General features: G+C 42.9%; 1 protein-coding gene across 2 annotated transcripts; it reads right to left on the bottom strand.

Annotated features, from left to right (window-relative positions):
- Positions 1–950: 950 nt before the first annotated feature.
- Positions 951–18566, bottom strand: C1QTNF1 (C1q and TNF related 1; the record flags this gene model as incomplete). 2 transcript variants are annotated; one of them, XM_083357316.1, is made up of 4 exons in its annotated part: positions 951–1015; positions 2505–3067; positions 8501–8628; positions 18436–18566. In XM_083357316.1, the coding sequence occupies 3 exons, from the start codon at positions 18564–18566 to the stop codon at positions 2517–2519; spliced, it is 810 nt and encodes a 269-aa protein (XP_083213442.1). In that variant the 3' UTR covers positions 951–1015; positions 2505–2516. The 2 variants fall into 2 exon arrangements, with proteins under 2 accessions (XP_083213442.1, XP_083213441.1); XM_083357315.1 differs by lacking the exon at positions 951–1015 and having other exon boundaries at positions 1683–3067.
- Positions 18567–18844: the final 278 nt, after the last annotated feature.

The following is an 18844-nucleotide window of genomic DNA, read 5'->3' as shown; positions in this document are numbered from 1 at the left end:
ACTACCTGTGCTGATGGTCACTGGCACAAATTAAGAATGACTCATGCCCTTTACTAGATGAGTCAAGCCTTTCACAAAACCGTCTTTTCCTGATAGAAAATTTGATGTCCATTAGAAGAAATGAGCTATTTCAGCAACAATGGTGAACAAGGGACTCAGCAGACTGGAATACAGTATCTAGCCTTGAAGTGAGACTCAAACCAGTCATTTCAGCCTTTCTTTGTCCTGCATCATCTCAGCCATTACAGTTCTGCTCATTAGTATCCCTCTTTGTTTCCCAGGTTTTCCCTCTCTCAGTTTCAAAAACTATCTTCCAAAATGGGCGCCCAAAAGCGCTGAGTTGTATGGTGCATTTGGAGACTGGATGAAGGCATAACAAAGGCTGAGTCTGTTATATCTCAGGATATATACTGTGCTGTTCCAATCCTTCAGCCAGCAGAAACGTCCTATAATTTGTCTCTATAACATCACACTAAGAGAGAAAATTGGGGACTCCAGATGGGGGGGAATGAATACACTTCAAAAGAATGGAGAATGGAGAAGAGTGGGGTAATATTTTGGAATGTGTAACATCTGTGGAAACTGTGGCATTCTCAGGAAAAAAAATGCAAGCAGCAGAAGATGGGAAGCAGAGCTGGCTGAAAAGACTGCATGTGAGAACGGCACAAAAAAGACAGCGAACTTGAAAGGCAGTTAAAACATTACCAAAAAAATCCATAGGAAAAGTGTATGTATTTACTTGGTATAAAGGGGTTTCCACGTGGAAAGGGGGCTGTAGTGCTTCTGTGCCATCAGGCATTCTCTCTGCAAATCAGAGTGGGCAAAGGAGGAGGCAAAAGAGTGGTCTTTAAAAATGGAAATACCCTTGCAACACCTCCCTCTTCTCAGCCACTCTGAATGATTCACACTCATTGCGGTCCTAACTCACCTGCCCCAATCCTTGGCATATAGGCTTAAGAATGTGGAGTTCTTGCTGTCTTCCCAGACACAGGAGCAGCCAATCATATTTCTCTGCCTGTGGGTTGAAAGTGGATCCATTCATGACCACCTTGGAGTTCTATGCCAGGACTCCCAAATAAAAGGAAAAACAGGAATTTTCTTCCACTCCCCAGCCCTCTCCAGCGCCAAAAGTGGGGAAAGATTCAATGCCACCATCATTATTGTCATCCCTGTCGTCATGATCATTACATGGAAAGTGGGAAACTGCTGAAGATTTCTGCCTCTTCATAATATACACGGGGTCTGCATTGACCCAGCACAGCAGGAAACGTATAATTAAATTGACCTTCTGTGCAGCAGGGGACTAACCTACTCTCTTAAGAGTGCTAAACCCATTTATAGCAAAAGCCTGTGTTACACCCAACAAGCACTTTAAAAAGATGTTACACAGATACCTCTGACTGAAGCCAGGAATTCAGTCTTAATTCTTCCCTGCAACCCAAGTCAAAATTACCACGGTGGGCAGTGCCCAAGAACTGTAGGAGAGGGAACATGCTTGCAATAGGTAGTGGTTTGTGGAACCAGTGCTTTAGCATTACGCTTTTTAATGCATCTCCATCAAACAGCAGTTTCTGAATGAAAAGGTCAGTTAACAAGGCCTTCCAAAAGAAAGAAAAGGTGTCGCTTTTTCAACTAATGTTAAACTGAATAATAACAATGTTTCTTTTATTATTATTAGGTGGTATTAACACAATGTCCAGCTAGGGGACAGAAGAAGGCATAGGTGCATTGCAGAGAACTCAAATATCTAAGAGATTAAATGAAAAAGAGAGCCTGAAGGACAGAAGTCAATGAGAAACAGGCATTTAAATCACATACATAGAGGGGATCATCTGACTGTTCAAATGGGGGCAAAGAAACACAAGCAGTAGTGGTATCTAGCACTATCTCTCTCAAGGAGCACAACTGAGCCAGCTGGAGAAAGTTTGGAAATCAATACAAATGAATGGTGGAGGTTAAAGTCAATATGGACATGAATTAGAGGTAGTGCAATTTCATAGCTGTGAGGGAGGAGATTCCATCAGGACAGATGAAGTTCAATGCTGGGCAAGGGAAAGACCAGAAATCAGATAATTGATACAACAGAAAGACTTCTAGCTTCGGGCGGGCCTATCAGGATCAACATTAAGTTATAATCTGGGAAGATATGATGTTTGATCAATGAGATTCAAGATAAGATGATAAGAGTCAATCTCCAATTTGGGATCCTCAAGGTATGTTGGATGACACCTTTCCAAAGTCTCAGTCATAACTAGACTGAAAACTGTAACTGGATAATTCTAGCATCTTGGAAGATCTAGTCCATCCCATTAGGAGAACACCAGGTAAGGCTAATGTAGTAGAAAAGCCATGTTTATCAAAAAGAGATATCCTAGTTTAGAATATCTCGAGGTCTGAGTTCTGTGGGTGCTTTCAGTGCAAGTGAGTGCCTCCCCCACAGCGAGTAGTGCTAGAGATCAGCAGAAAAGGGGACAAGCCAAAGCTGATAGGAACAAGCTGTCCACCTGCTAGTTGATTCAAGGATCTGAGCTGGGCTTAACCAGATACCCACTGAAGGTGACGTAGGTGTCATATTCATCACTGAACACAGCATTGTCACGTTCACCCTTGAAGAGCCGTATCCAGATTTCATCCTGGTCCTGCAGTTCTATCATGAGGCTCTGGCTCTGCATGATGCTTCGGTCACTAGCCTGTGCGTATAAGATGGCTGCTTCATTTGTGTTGTGCATGATGTGAAGGTAAGTCTCCTTCTGGTTCCAAGTATGCACATTAAGACTGAAGAAATATACGCCTGGGACGTAGCAGTAGAACTTGCCCATAAACATATTGAAATGGCCATAGAGGTTCACAAATTCAGTGTCAAAGACGAGTATCTGGTAATAGTCATTGCTGTGCAAGGGTTTCCGCCGACCCACCGAAAAGGCAGCATAGTTGGTCTTGCAGCTCTCTCCTGGTGACCCCATGTTGCCCTTTTGACCCTTGAAGCCCGTCTCGCCCTTCTTGCCTGCTGCACCGGCTTTTCCCACCTTTCCTTGGAAGCCACGATCACCACGGTCCCCTTTCTCACCTGAGAAATAAAGATGTCATGATAGATTGCAGTTTTCTCCAGCTGGTCTGCCTCCCTCCCCGGAGACGTATGGGAGTTTTACTCTGGCTGAGGATTAAGGGTACTAATGTCCAATCCATCTGGAGGGAAGCAATTGGTGAAGGCATATTTTAGGAACAATTGAAGAGAGGTAACTGCAAGGATAGTTGTAGTTTATAGAACCACCAAAGTAGGAGAACAGATCTCATAAAGTACAGTGACTTTCTGGCTTCAAACCAGACAGCAGAAAATGCCCTTAATGTGGAAAGTATCCAAAATGCTTTGGGCAACAAATATTGATCTGAATCCTATTATTTTCTTGGCACTTTATAATACTTCCTCTTCGCTATTTACATCTTATTTCTATTACTGTGGTAAAAAAAGATGGCTGATTTCTTGGCTAAACATCTATTTATACATTTTAATACAACAGGGAGATAAATAAAGAATCCATGCATCCCACTTGTGGCAGAAAACCTTGAACAGAAATGGCGCCAGTCGATCCACTGCTATTCCTTGCTGGCTCACCCTTTAATAAAACTATATACCATCTCCAATCTTGTGGCAGGGAAAAACCACTACATAGGGTGTCCTTCCTGGCCTAGATTTCAGGCACATACATATGTGGTAAAATACTTTCTCTTGCATAAACAAAAATATGTCTGCTCTGCAAAGTTATCAAAGTGATGAGTATTTTTTCTGTATTAGACTTGCCCCTGAATTTTATGCTAAATCAGTTTAAATATTAAATATGGAGCAGTAGTTTCTTTTATTCATTAGATAAAATGTATAGCACACTCACGTAATCTGAATATTGAAAATAATTGAATATTGAAAATAAATGTTCAAAAAAAGGTGAAAATTTTCATTTTTGAATCTAGAATGATCAAAAGACTTGGACTGGAAGAAGAGAGAGAACTGTACAATAAATTTACAGTATACTTATAGCATAACTCAGGTGAAGAACCTCTGGCTCATAGGCCAGATGCAACCTGCAGAGTCTCCCCATTTGATTTGGTTGGCCTCTCTTCACTACTCCCCAGTCCTGCTAGGAGCACTTATATTTGATTTCAAATGAATGCTTTCCCCAAATGAATCTGGAGTCAGCAGGGAAGAATAACTGCAGTGGCCAAAGGGGTGGAATTGTGTTATGCATATATGAATGTTATAAACAATACGTGCATCCCCATGTGAGAGAACTAAAGAGTTGGACTGGAAAATCTTCCATTAATTCAGTTTAAAGATTTTATCAAACTTATTTGCACAGCAAGGGGGTGGGGGTACAGATTTATGTGGACAAAGGTATGGACATAGACATAGTTATTAAGCCAGGCTTAACCCAGTCCTTAAATGAAATAGCTAACTTTCAGTCTTGCTTAGCCTAATTTTATAGGCTTGTTTTATTTTTATAATAGTGGACGCCTACTGTGTATGCTGCTTTGAGACCCTGGAGGAGTAACATGATATAAATTGCAAAGTAAGTAGAGGAAATACAAATATGAGTTACTGATAGAAGATAGAAGAGAAACTGTGTGTAGGATGGAATGTGAATAAAAGCTTGGTGGGGCTATGAAAGAGTGTGAGCACAAAGGTTTCTGCCTATTGCCAATGTTGCCCAACCCAATGTTGGTTTCTGGGGTTTATTTTTCCTTTGAAATCCCAGGATTCAGCAGTCCCAGGGCCTTTTCTGATGATCTCCACCCTCTAAATCAAGCCATGTCCTAATGCAACCTCTGGTGTCCTAAGTCTGACTCAAAACTAATTGTTGGTTTCCTTTGGTCTCTTTTAAGGAAGGAACTTAGATAAAATTGTCATAACAGCCAAGGAATTTACTTAACCCACACAACTTCTCCCTAACCTAACTGTCTAGATTCTGCAAATCCCAAAGTTTTGTTCAAAGACAGCCTCTCCACACTGTGGTTAAAACTTAGGAGGGACAGGACTCCAAAAGCCAATTCTCCATGGCTTCTGGAAGCCTGTTCCATTTCTGCTCCAAACTGGCAGCTAACTGACTTGGGTCAGATGGGCAGGGATTTCAAAGCATGATCTGAGCTGCCGATGCCAACTAATAAGTTGTGATTCTGTCCCTTATGAAGTGGTGGAACTTAGAAATATGAGGGCATATCCTAGAGCTCTCTGAAATTTATGCACTTTGAAATTCCCTCATGAATTAAGAGATGAGGCAGCTGCAATATTGTTAGCTTATTCGCCCTCTGGCTGCGCACCATGCTCCCTCCCCATCTGCTTCCATAGGCAGAACTGATGTAATAATCTAAGACAGAGTGGAGGGAGGCCACCTTATAGATGGAACAAATTCTGAAAACCAGGTGAAAATGGATGGAGAAACCCTGGCTGTCCTGCCCCCTGGTGTGAAAGATTTCCAAGTATAGAACTGATTTTAACATGAGGCATTTTATGTCCTCTTCTCTCCTCTGTTCCAAAGTTGATGAAACAGCTGTGTTCATTACCTCAGAATGTAATGCTGCTGCTGAGTTAAATATCTTAAAGGGGATTCAGCAAATTAATGGGGATGTGGCTATCCATGCCTACTAGTCATGATAGCTCTACTACCTCCCTGATCAGAGCAGCTTCTCAATCCTGCAAAAACCAACTGCAGGAGAACAGAAGTGGGAAAATCTCATTTGTGTATGAATCAAAAATATTGGATAGGAACAGAGTCCCAGCTCAATATGCCTTACTTAGATCCAGTACAGCTATATTTATGTTCTCATTTCTCTGAGCTGGTGTTTTAACTTCTCATAATGCTCCAGGGCAATGTTATGCTGGGGATATTGTAGGAAATGTAAATGATGTTCCCTCAGGCTGCCCCAACCAACTCACCACACAGCCTTGGGACAAATCTACACAACTGCCTTATACCCGGGTGAGGAGAGCCTACTAACTACTTCTAGAGGGCGTGTCCACATGCCCCTCCTGTATCTCACCATTCACAGGAGGCGGCTCAAATATGCTTTTCAGTGCTTTGTTCTGGTGTTTTTCTCTTATTCTGTCTCCAAATGCTGTATGTGGAAAATAAAGGGAATATGGATGCACATGGGGGAGGTAGCCTGAAATTAGGTATCCTGTATCGACAAACTGGAGACTCCAGTTGGTTCTGCTGGCTTCCTGTCCATGATGATTTCTTCTACCCCTCAACCCTCTTTCGGCTACATGGGACACCAGAACCCCAACTACTATAACCTCTTTTTTTAGTGGGTTGGGCCACCAGTGGATTGGTTGATTTAGTGAGTGTGAAACCTTAACTAATCCCTGGCATAAGAGAGATTACTCAAAGTATTATTGAAAGGACTCATTTTTTTGTACTTCCAGAGCTTGGATGGTAGGGAATTAAGCACTTGCTCCTAATTTCCTTTCTTCATACAATTTTCTTAGAGTGTTTTTTATTAAACATTTTATTAAGATATAAAGTAAAATACAAAGCAAATAGTAAGATACAATGGGGAGGAAAAAGGGAGAAGGAAGGGAGGGAAAGGGAGGAATAAGAAAAAAAGAGAGATTGACTTCTGATTTCCCCTGTTGCAGTAGAATAAAGCATTAACGTCAAGCCTCAACTTTTTAGTTTTTCACAATAGTAAAAACTAGCCATTTCTGTAATAACAAATCAAATCAATCTAATCAATGAAACCCAAAATCAAAGTTTCATTTTTTTTCCACCTCAAGTACAAAGTCCAGAAGCGGTCTTCATGTAGAAATGAAGGTACTTGTATGTGGTGGGTCTTATTACAGGTGGGGATGAGACAGCATATAGGGCGGAGGTACAAAAACTATCCATATGGTGTAGTAACAACAACTTGCACCTAAACATGGGCAAGACGAAAGAGATGGTGTTAGACTTCCAGAGAAAAAAGGAGGAACCTGCCCCACTTTACATTGGAGAGAACTGTGTAGAGAGAGTTTCCTCCTTTAAATTTCTGGGAGTCTACCTCTGTGAAGATCTGACCTGGAAAGTTAACACAGCTCAGGTGGCTAGAAAGGCCCAACAGAGGCTTCACTTTCTCAGGGTCTTGCGGAAGAACAGGGTAGAACAACAGCTAATGACCCTCTTTTACCGGTCTACTATAGAGAGCGTCCTCTCGTATGGTATTGTGGTTTGGTATGCTGGTCTGACAGCCGCGGATAGGAAAGTATTACAGAGGGTAGTGAGCACAGCACAAGACATTGTGGGCTGTTCCCTGACACCACTGGATGACATCGCCAGGGCTTGTTGCCTTGGAAGAGTGAGGAAGATTCTCAGGGATGACTCACACCCTGGACGGTATCTCTTTACTCTCCTACCATCTGGTAGGAGATATAGGAATATAGCCAGCCGTACCAACAGGCTGAAAAATAGCTTTTATCCGTGGGCTGTTAGGCTTTTAAATGGGACATAATCTTATGCAGAATTGACTTGGGAGGCCGGTGTGTGGTGTAGTTGGTTCACATAGTGTGGTGGGATGGAGGGTTTGTTGTCACTGTGTGTTGGGGGGAGAGAGCATGGGGTGAGGCTCAGCTAATCTCAATGTACACATGTACCTTGACAATAAAGGTTTATTATTATTCTTTTCTTTAATCAAAACCGTCAATTTTGCCATCTCTGCCAGCTGGCAGAGATTTTCTTAGAGTAATTTATAGCTTTCACACCAATCCCCATAGCTAATCCCCTTTCTCAAACTCCAATTCTTCAACAGCATTTATCCAACAACTGCATTTTCATTGTAGGACCCTGAATGATCACTATATGGCAAACAAGAGAGAGACAAAAACTATTTGCTGCCCTCTAGTGGTTGATATGTCAGTCAACTGGTTGATTTGTACTTTCAAGTAATTTTTAAAAATCAGTCAATAATACCACAGGAAAGAAATAGGGAGGAATGTATGGAGTACAGTAATCAGAGTGTTGTGCATATCCATTGGAGGAGGCTTTTCATAGGATGGATGATGTTGGGCAAGCTTGGATGTCAATCAAGAAAACAGCCTATCACAGGATGTTGCTGATTAAAGCTGTATGGACAGCAGTTCCATAAGCGCATGTGTGGGGGCAGCAGATTTAGCACAGCATGATTTCCTGCTGGCTCAGGGACAGGAATACAGCAAAACAATTGGGTGGATGTGGCCTTGGAATTGGAGAGAGTTTAGTCAGAGGACATTGCCAATTTAAAGACTTGAAATAACTAATAGCAGGAACAATAAATGTTTTTCCAGGATGACAAAAAAAAAGCCCAAATCTTAGAAGGGCAAGCAGAACATCTCCGGTCCAACTGATCATGGATAAATGTACATGATACTCTAATATCCATGATAACTTTCATGTTGTCCACAGAGGTATGTTTGTGATGCATGTTGCTGATGGATAAATGAATGGCCAAATCTCACATTTTGAATCCAAAAGAGCACAACTGGCCCAGTGGCTCTTACCTTTCAGGATGGTCATGTTGATCTGAGGCACGGGGTAATACATGGGATGTGCTGCAGGAGGATCACAGCAACGAACACACTCCGACCTTCCTGGCTGCTTGCTGTGTCTCTGATAGCCATATTCAGTTCTGGGAGGCAGGAACAGCATAGACAGAGCGGTCAAAGGGCCAGAACTGGGAAAGGAGACTCATCCCCTGAGTTTTACTACTATAAGTCCATCCTATTCCCCAATAGCACTGTTTTACAAAATATGAAAAGTTAAATGTAGTTGACAGGAATTATTGAGAGCCCTGCCTGCACAACTTATGGGCAGCAATCAGCAAATCCAATCCCAAGAAATCAGGACCTAGCACAGTTGTCTTCCCCAATCCTGAAAACCTGAACCCAGATTTAAGTCAAGATATAATAATTAAATGTGCGAGTAGGTCCTGCCTCCAACTTAAGCACCTGAGCGCAAAATGGAATATTATGTGAAAAAATACCTTGGGAGTAACGCAAAATGGAATATTATGTGAAAAAATACCTTGGGAGTAGAAGTATGTATGGATTATAATTCAATCCAAACTGTGGCAGGTGTCCTTTAGTCTGTATTCATTTAACTATTATTATTTTATATATATATATATATATATATATATATATATATATATATATATATATATATATATATATATATATATATATATATATATATATGGATCTTTGGTTATTCGGGTTTTTCCCCGCATAGAACTAAAGGTGTAGGGGCAACTTTTCGACGGAATCCCATCCGTCATCATCAGGCTGGTGGCTTTAGCTTCCTTCTTCTGGGAGAAGGGTTTTAGGGGAACTCCAACCTCGGGGCTGGCCAAATGGCTATATGGCAGATTAAGATATCTAGTAATGAACAATGACACCACTGTGAACTCCTCTAGTGAATTTTTAGAGAAAATTAGATCCGTCAGCATAGAGGAGGGGGAGATCAAGATTTCCTATGATGTCACCTCCCTATTCACCTCAATTCCACAAAACTTAGCACTTGCTGTAATTGGGGACTGCTTGCAACAGCAGGGAGTGGGGCAACATCAAGATTCACTTAGCAACGAAGATCTGCTTCAGCTTACGTCCCTATGCCTGAAAACGTTTTTTACATTTCAAGGCACCATTTATGAACAGGTGAAGGGCACCCCTATGGGGTCCCCCATCTCTGGTATCATTGCAGAAGCAGTCCTGCAACAGCTAGAGACCCGCATGATGTCCACGTGTCGGCCCAAGCTTTGGGTGAGATACGTGGATGACACCTTTGTGATTGTCAAAAAGCAGGACAAGGACAGGCTGATGAGGAAGCTCAATTCCATCTATTCTGATATCCGCTTCACTGCAGAAGAAGAGACCAATGGGGCTTTGCCCTTCTTAGATGTGTTAGTTAGGCGTCAACCTGATGGCTCGTTACACACATCGGTCTACCGTAAATCCACCCATACGGACAGGATACTTCATTACGAAAGTAATCACCCCACAACCCATAAGGCCAGCTGTATCAGAACCCTCTTTAGACGTATAGATACGCATTGCAGCACGAATAAGGCAAAAAGGGAAGAAAGATGCCACCTTTATCGTGTCTGCAAAAACAACGGGTACCCGTCTAACTTCATCAGACAATACAGCAGGCCAAGTGAACCTACCCGCCATGAATGTGACCACGCCTTAACATCACGGATAACACTGCCTTATATCCATGGTGTATCCGAGGCCACAGCGCGCATACTAACCCCTCACAAAGTCGGTGTTGCCCACAGACCTGATCGGACCTTACGAGCTTGTGTCATGCGCCCTAAAGATCCACTCCCCAATGAAGAAAAAGCCTCGGTCGTATACAAGATATCATGCCAGAATTGCAATTGCAATTACATTGGGGAGACAGCAAAATGACTGAGGACTAGGGTGCATGAACACAAGCTTGCTATTAGAAGACAAGAACAATGTTCACAGGTGTGGACACACATGGCTACACACAACCATGCCTTTAATCTAGCAGGGACTGAGGCAATTGCCAGTGACAACACTAAAGGCGGCCGCTTGTTTAAGGAAGCTTGGTTTTCAAACCATTCCTCCATCAACCGGCATATAGACCTCCCCCCTGCATACCAGGCACTAAAAAATTGGGAAGAGCAACGACATGCACGACATGAAGACAAACAGCACAAGAATTCACAAATTACCTCATTGCATCAAATCCAAGGTTGCACCAGCACACAGCCACTCTGCAATGTCGAACACAAGGAAGAAGAGCAACAACCATTTAAGATCCCTGGCATGAGAACACGGACAATGACCAGGGTTATGGCTACAACACATGGAGCTATAAACAATTCACTTATAACAACAGATACCCAGAGACAAATACATCCCAAAAACGGATGCGCGACAACTCAAAGAAATACGGCAGACCTCAACAAACAGATCTGAGCGTGCTCCATGAGCAGAGTGCAGACACCAACAGTATAAACGGAATCTCCCCACCCCAGCATCTCCATCCTGATGACGTTGGCAGTTGGCCAACGAAAGCTTGATTTTTCAGCAATAAAAACTGTTTTAGTTTTTAATTCTATCCCAGTGTTCATTTGTTTGTTAATTTTAGCATGCCTGGGATTCGTATTTTTAATCTTATCAAGGAATATATATATGTGTGTATGTGTATGTGTATGTGTATGTGCATGTATATGTATATGTATATGTATATGTAACTTTTAAAATACATTTTTAAAACATATACCCCATCCACCCCATCCCTCTCCCCATCCCTCCCATCCCAACACACACACACCCGACTTCCCAGAGCCGAATACAGGGTATTACATCACACAATCTTACTCTAAAATAATCTAATTACTATAATTACACTTTGAACCCTATCGCACTTTAACTCTCCTTAACCATAGAAAAGAAAAATAATATAGCCTCTAATTACAATAACTAATAACTATTCAAATGCTAAATGATACTTTGTAGTCCCATATTTGTTCTGAATAAAATCAATCCATCTTTTCCATTCCACTATATATCTCTGTTGCGAATGATCTTTCACATATGCCGAGATTTTAGCCATTTCTGCCAAGTTCGAAACTTTCGAAGTCCATTCTTCAATAGTAGGTAGGTCCTCCTTCTTCCAGTATTGCACTACCAAAAGTCTATTCATTTAACTATTAAAACATCCATGGAATAAGTCTTTGTTGAAATGGTCGAGGTACTTGTACTTCAAAACTCTGATACCTAGTGTATCTTGGAATCCTGACTTTTTATGAAACTATAAGTGCTTAGTACCAGTTTTTGATCCAGGATTGCATGATTACAGCTTTTGAACTGTCATTTGAAAACTGGGATAGTTTTTTTATCACTCCAATTCAAGACAAAGCCAGCTTTCAACTGACTTGATCAGTTTAAAGTGAGATTCAAAATCATTTATATCATTTTTTTCTATTATAGTTACCATGATTCCAGTCCCAATCATTTAATTTGTTATGACTGAGAAACATATTTGTATCCTATAGACCAGGGCTTTTCAACCGGTGGTACGCATACCACTGGTGGTACTTTAGCACCTGGCAGGTGGTACGCAACCCCTAGCCAAGTGAAGCAGGGAAAGAATGAGCTAAAGCGGCACCGCGAAGGCCTGGAGAAGATCAGCTGGAGCCACAGGGCTTGGCAGAAGCCCCAGGATCTGCGTGCGCAGCTGCATGCTGGTTGGAGTTTCCAGTGCACCTAGAAGAGAAATGGAGGAGGAGAAGGGGGAAGAGAGGAGAAGCTATAAAAGGAGCAGGTTTTGGTGGGAGAGAAAAAAACACACAGAATAGAAGAGGCTTTTGTTAGCAAAGTGGTGAGGAGAGAGCAAGTGAGTGGCCTTTGCAGCAAAGGGTGAGTGAAAGAGCGAGGAAGAAATTTGTGTGAGCAACATGTGAGTAAATGAGAGCGAGAGAGAAGCTTTTGTGAGCAAAGTGTGAGTGAATGAGAGCAATCGAGAGGCTTTTGCTAGGAAAGGGTGAGGGGGGGTTGTGAGCAAAGGGTGGGAGAAAAAGGGAAAAGTTAGGGGGAAGAAGGGAAAAAGAAAAGAAAAGGCATTGACTTCTGAGTTCCACTGTTGCAGTAGGAAGGAAGCATTAACATTGAACCTCAACTTTTTACTTTTCCATATTATAAACTAGCCATTTCTATAACAACAAATGAATCTAATCAGTAAAATCCAAAATCCCCCTTTTTTTTAGTCATCATTTTTGACACCTTGCTAAGCACTGGTGGTACTCGAATATTGTCATGTCCTAAAAGGGACGCGTGGCTCAGTGGGTTAGGACGCTGAGCTTGTCAATCAGAAGGTCGGCAGTTTGGTGGGTCGAATCCTGAATGCCTCGTTACTCGTCCCAGCTTCTGCCAACCTAGCAGTTCGAAAGCACATAAAAATGCAAGTAGAAAAATAGGGACCACTACGGTGGGAAGGTAACAGCGTTCCGTGTGCCTTTGGCATCTAGTCATGCCGGCCACATGACCACGGAGACGTCCTCGGACAAGCGCTGGCTCTTCGGCTTTGAAACGGAGATGAGCACCGGCTCCTAGAGTCAGAAACGACTAGCACATATGTGCGGGGGAACCTTTACCTTTACCTTTAAAAGTGGTACAATCTGTGAAAAGGTTGAAAAGTCCTTGTCTATAGTATAAACAAAATCTACAGTCACTTCCAGAATGATATGTATGAGGATGCCATAGGATTGCCTAATAGACACAAGGCTACACATTCATTTAATTAAACAAGAAAGCCATTTTGGTGTGGTGGTTAAAGTACTGGAGTAGAAACCAGAAGATCAAGTCCTCACTTAGGCATGGAAACTGGATGGGTGATTTTGGGCCAGTTGCTCCCTCTCTCAGCCCAACCCACCAAATAGGGTTGTTTTTGGGAAAAATGGGAGGCAGGAACATTACGTTGGCTCTCTGGAATTGTACAAAATAAAGGTGGAATAATAATAAAGAAAAGATTGTCACAATGTACCTTCTTATAGGTGTAATTTAATACATTTAGCAATAATTTATTAGCTGGAAAGATATTTAAGCATGGCAAACAAACAAACAAAAACCCTTGCAACCTTCCCATCATTTTCCTCATCTTTTTTTTCTTATAAAAACAACAATCTATTAAGGATGAGAAAAACGGAAAAAGTGGACAAAAAGAAAAATGAGAGGGGACGATTGTAAATTAAAGCCATCGACACATCGCCTCCTTTCAATAAATTTCTTATCTATAATAACTGCACCACAGAAGTTCATCTACCTACCTTTTTTCATTAATGAACTTTAGGGAAATTTAGCCCCTGCTATAGAAATACAAAAGGTTGTGGTATTAATAAATTTGTTTGGGTAGGGAAAAGGCCACGAGTTAAAGTTAAGATTATGCAGGATATGTGTGAGAGAGGTAGTCTTAAAATGCCTAATTTTAAACTATATTATGAAGCTGCTGCCTTGTCAGTGATAAGTGATTGGATTAATTTAACACAAATGAGATTATTAAATTTTGAAGGTTGACGCCTAACTAACACATCTAAGAAGGGCAAAGCCCCATTGGTCTCTTCTTCTGCAGTGAAGCGGATATCAGGATAGATGGAATTGAGCTTCCTCATCAGCCTGTCCTTGTCCTGCTTTTTGACAATCACAAAGGTGTCATCCACGTATCTCATCCAAAGCTTGGGCCGACACGTGGACATCACGCGGGTCTCTAGCTGTTGCAGGACTGCTTCTGCAATGATACCAGAGATGGGGGACCCCATAGGGGTGCCCTTCACCTGTTCATAAATGGTGCCTTGAAATGTAAAAAACGTTTTCAGGCATAGGGACATAAGCTGAAGCAGATCTTCGTTGCTAAGTGAATCTTGATGTTGCCCCACTCCCTGCTGTTGCAAGCAGTCCCCAATTACAGCAAGTGCTAAGTTTTGTGGAATTGAGGTGAATAGGGAGGTGACGTCATAGGAAATCTTGATCTCCCCCTCCTCTATGCTAACGGATCTAATTTTCTCTAAAAATTCACTAGAGGAGTTCACAGTGGTGTCATTGTTCATTACTAGATATCTTAATCTGCCATATAGCCATTTGGCCAGCCCCGAGGTTGGAGTTCCCCTAAAAGACACAATGGCTCGTTACACACATCGGTCTACCGTAAATCCACCCATACGGACAGGATACTTCATTATGAAAGTAATCACCCCACAACCCATAAGGCCAGCTGTATCAGAACCCTCTTTAGACGTATAGATACGCATTGCAGCACGAATAAGGCAAAAAGGGAAGAAAGATGCCACCTTTATCGTGTCTGCAAAAACAACGGGTACCCGTCTAACTTCATCAGACAATACAGGAGGCCAAGTGAACCTACCCGCCATGAATGTGACAACGCCTTAACATCACGGATAACACTGCCTTATATCCACGGTGTATCCAAGGCCACAGCGCGCATACTAACCCCTCACAAAACCCCTCACAAAACATTTTTTGAAGGTTATGATTTGTTATTTGGCTGGTATGCATATTTATTGTATGAAGGTGGATAATGTGTTTAAGGTACATATTTTAAGACATGCTCTGTTGCGAGTTTGGGAAAAGTATAGATATAAGTTAAATTGTAAGATACCTATATGGACAATATCGAAACACGCAATAGAAAATATAAGTGTTGGGGTTAAATATGATGTGATTACATATAAGGAAATTTTAAGTTTGGAAAGGAATGTATGGCATTTGCAGCTGTATAATATTTTAAGAGAAGAAAAGATTGTAAGATCTCAGCGTACCTGAAAGGCTATTCGCAACAGAGATATAATGGATGGACAAAATGGATTGATTATATTCTAAATATGGGACTAAAAAGTTTCATTTAGCATTTGAATAAGTACTGATGTGATATTTATACTGCTTGTAGTTATTTTATAAGATTTAAAGTGCGATAGATTTAATAGTTTATTGTTGTTTGCATAAGGTTGATTATGATTGTTTGTATTCTTACACCCTGTATTTAGCTCTGGGAAGTCGGGGAGGGGGGAGGGGGAGGGGAGGGAGGTGTTGGGGAGGGTTGGGGAGGGGGGAGGGGGTTGGGAGGTGTTGTGTTTTGTTAAAAATAAAATGTATTGTGAAACTTTTTAATTAAAAAAAGAAATACAAAAGGTTGCCAGCATGACTATACATTTTCCCAATTCTCTGTTCTATATATTTTGTTGCAAGGTAAAAACCAGGATGTGGCATTGGAAATCATGGCCTCGGATAAGACGTGGCCAGTGACCTGAACATAAAGGCTCCTAAGGATGTGGCTTCCATGACTAATCCATGTGTATCAGTGGGGGGTATATGTGTGCATATCCAGCAATCTATTACGTTCAAAAGCTTAACCCACGCTTGCATATTCTGTATATGGGTATTGGAGCCCCAAATTCCTAAACTGAGAAATTGGGGACCATCTTGGCCTTCTATTTTACTGAGAAAGACGTGGAATGATGTTTGTAATTCCCCAGACTGTTCAGGCACAGACTTAGGATCCCCAGAATCAGAAGGAGGTGGCTGTTGTGCCAAGATATGATCAACCGAAAACGGCAGAACCCCCTCTTGATGTCTGGTTTCACCCGGAGGCAGCATATCAGATGCCTTACTTTGGACTTTAGATAAGAAGAAAGAAAGCAGAAGTAACTAGAAATGTTCCCTTTTGGGTGTTCCCCCAAGACACCATATGTTCCCTTTTGGGTGGTTTAGGTGTTTCCCTAAGACACCATATGCTTCCGGGTGGGTTAGGATATTGGGTGTTTCCTTTTATGACCTTGCATTCATGGTTCTGCAAGTGGCCAGAGAGAGCAGGGCCATCTGCACGTATTCACAATTGATATTGTCCCCTAAGTCAAGGTCAACAATTCTAGCTACTGTATACATTATAACAATCAAATAAAGAAATTCTAGCTCTCAGTGCCTCCCCAGATTCATTAAAAATGAAACAGAATAGACATTTTATGGAGGTGGGAAAGACGACTTATATGAGGGAATTGAAGGGGAACTTATCAAATTTGCAGATGATACTAAGCTGGCAGGAATAGCCAACACCCTAGATCAGTGATGGCGAACCTTTTAGAGACTGAGTGCCCAAACTGCAACCCAAACTCCACTTATTTATCGTCAGGTGCCAGGTGGGCATGGCCCACTGGGTGGGTGTGGCTGCAGTGGTAATGGAAGACTGGGTGGGCGTGGCTGGGGTGGGGTGGGTGTGGCCACATCGATGTTGCTCGTGGGCAGGGATGTCTGTGGGGGCCGGGCAGGGTTGGGGGAGATCCAGGGGGTCTCTGGCAGGTGGGCAGGAGGCTCATCCTGCAGGGTGAGATGAGGCGAGGCAGGGGGCAGGGCAGGGGTGCCATTGCTGCAGGGCAAGCCAAGGTGAGGCAGGGGCCGGGGCAGCTGCTGCCTGACACCATTGGCCCCCACACACAGCAAGCACATGGGGGCCAACTGTGCCTGCCGGCCCCTCGACCGTCACACTCTGGGGCTCTGCAGCCCACTGCGAATACCAGGCCAGCCCTCCAGCAACAGGCAGAGAAGGGGAGAGGGGATCTGGTATACCGGTTTCTTACCGCTGCCCGGCTTGTTCCGCGGCCTCATGGCAGCAGCATTGGGCAGAAGGTGGCAAACTGCTGGTTCGGGCGCAACGTGGCTGTTTGCTGCCTCGCGTATTGCACCAAGTGCCATTGCCATAAGGCTGCAGAACAAGCCAATATACCGGTTCCTTACCTCCACCCGGCTTGTTCCATGGCCTCATGGCAGCGGCATTGGGCAGGAGGTGGCAAACGGCTGGTTTTGGTGAAACACAGCTGTTTGCTGCCTCGCGTATGACACCCAATGCCGCTGCAATGCAGCTTGGCCGTGGAACAAGCGGGGTAGTTTCCTCCCTCACCTGCCCATTCAGCAACAACTTTGATGGCTCTGTAGGCAGAGCTGCGAAGTTCTCTTCTTTGACAGAGAAGAGAACTTTGCAGCTCTGCCTACAGAGCCACCAAAGCAGCAGGTGGAGCACCAGAGGCTCCTGGAGGGAGGGTGCTGAAGTGGGTGGTCAGGCCATTGGCAAGAGCAACGCAGTTGAGTAGAAAGCAGCCTCGGAACAAGTGGGGCAGGTAAGGAAAGAAATCCTCTCTCCACCCAGAAATCGCCTTTCTTTCCTTATCTGACTCCCAGCCCCGTGCCGTTTCTCTTTCGCGATCCGCTGCTGCCATGTGAAAGGAAATAAAGGAAGGTTTTTTTGGGGAAAAAAAGGTCAATCAATTCCAACTTCTCGTGAAAGATCGAGAAGTTGGAATTGATTGATTGACCTTACCTGCCCCACTTGTCCTGAGGCCATTTTCCGCTCAAAGAATACAGAGGCACTCAACATTTCTGTACCATTTTCTAGGAATGATCAGGCCAAATTAAGACTGGATGGAGGCTGGTCAGCAAAGGAGTTCATTGGTGTGGATGCTAGCATAAACAAACATGGCCCTTTCCAGTACAGAGAGGCCTAGAGAATGTTCACTCTGATTAAACAGGATCCTTAATTGTGTTCCTATGATTCAACCTTTAAGGATATTTGCAGTCATTTGTACCTCCTCCAGAGCCATTTGCACCCAGCAGCCTCTGGCTTAATTTAAAGTGGGACAGAGTGAGTTAATTGTGCATAAACTGCACATAGAAGATGCACATTAATGAAGTTAATTGGGCATTGAAGTACAACCATGAAGTGTTTTCTTCAACTGTCAGCAGTTCTGGTTAAAAGTTTTACAGTTCTGAACAGCTGACCAGATATGCGGTCTGTTTAAACATGGTCCCTTGAGATCAGCTTCCACTATTCAAGAGAACAGGCATGTGTGTGTGTTTGTGTGTGTTATTTATGACATGTTGGTTTTATTGTAATAACTCACCTAGACGTCTGATCCCAGAGTGGTGGCCGTGTGGGCACTCCGGGCCTCTCTTCCACCTCTTTCTCATTTCCAGAAGCCTGGAATAGTAGGCAGATAAGCCAAAAAGTACTGTGTGCCAGCGGTCCCTTCATGGTTGTTGTGTCCTGTTGGAGAAAACAGGCCGATAAAACTGCAGTAGATGCTCAACAGGCAGGAAATTAACTTCCTTGCTCATCAGTCATTTCTTGCTAGTTCTCTGCCAGTGCATAGGAAATGGAGCCTCCCTCCCAGTGCGATATTCAATCAAAAGCACTAGACATACCAGTTGTGAAGCTTTGTTTGTACTGTTGCACTCAAAGGATAACGGAAGATTCTTGTTATTGTACTATCCCAAATTGTCTGATTATCACAGGGCTGGTGGTGGAATTCT

This window comes from Vipera ursinii (assembly GCF_947247035.1).
Source record: "Vipera ursinii genome assembly, chromosome: 2".
NCBI classification, from domain to species: Eukaryota; Metazoa; Chordata; class Lepidosauria; order Squamata; family Viperidae; genus Vipera; species Vipera ursinii.
The sequence above is the reverse complement of the archived record's forward strand: the minus strand, read 5'-3'. Positions and strand labels throughout refer to the sequence as shown.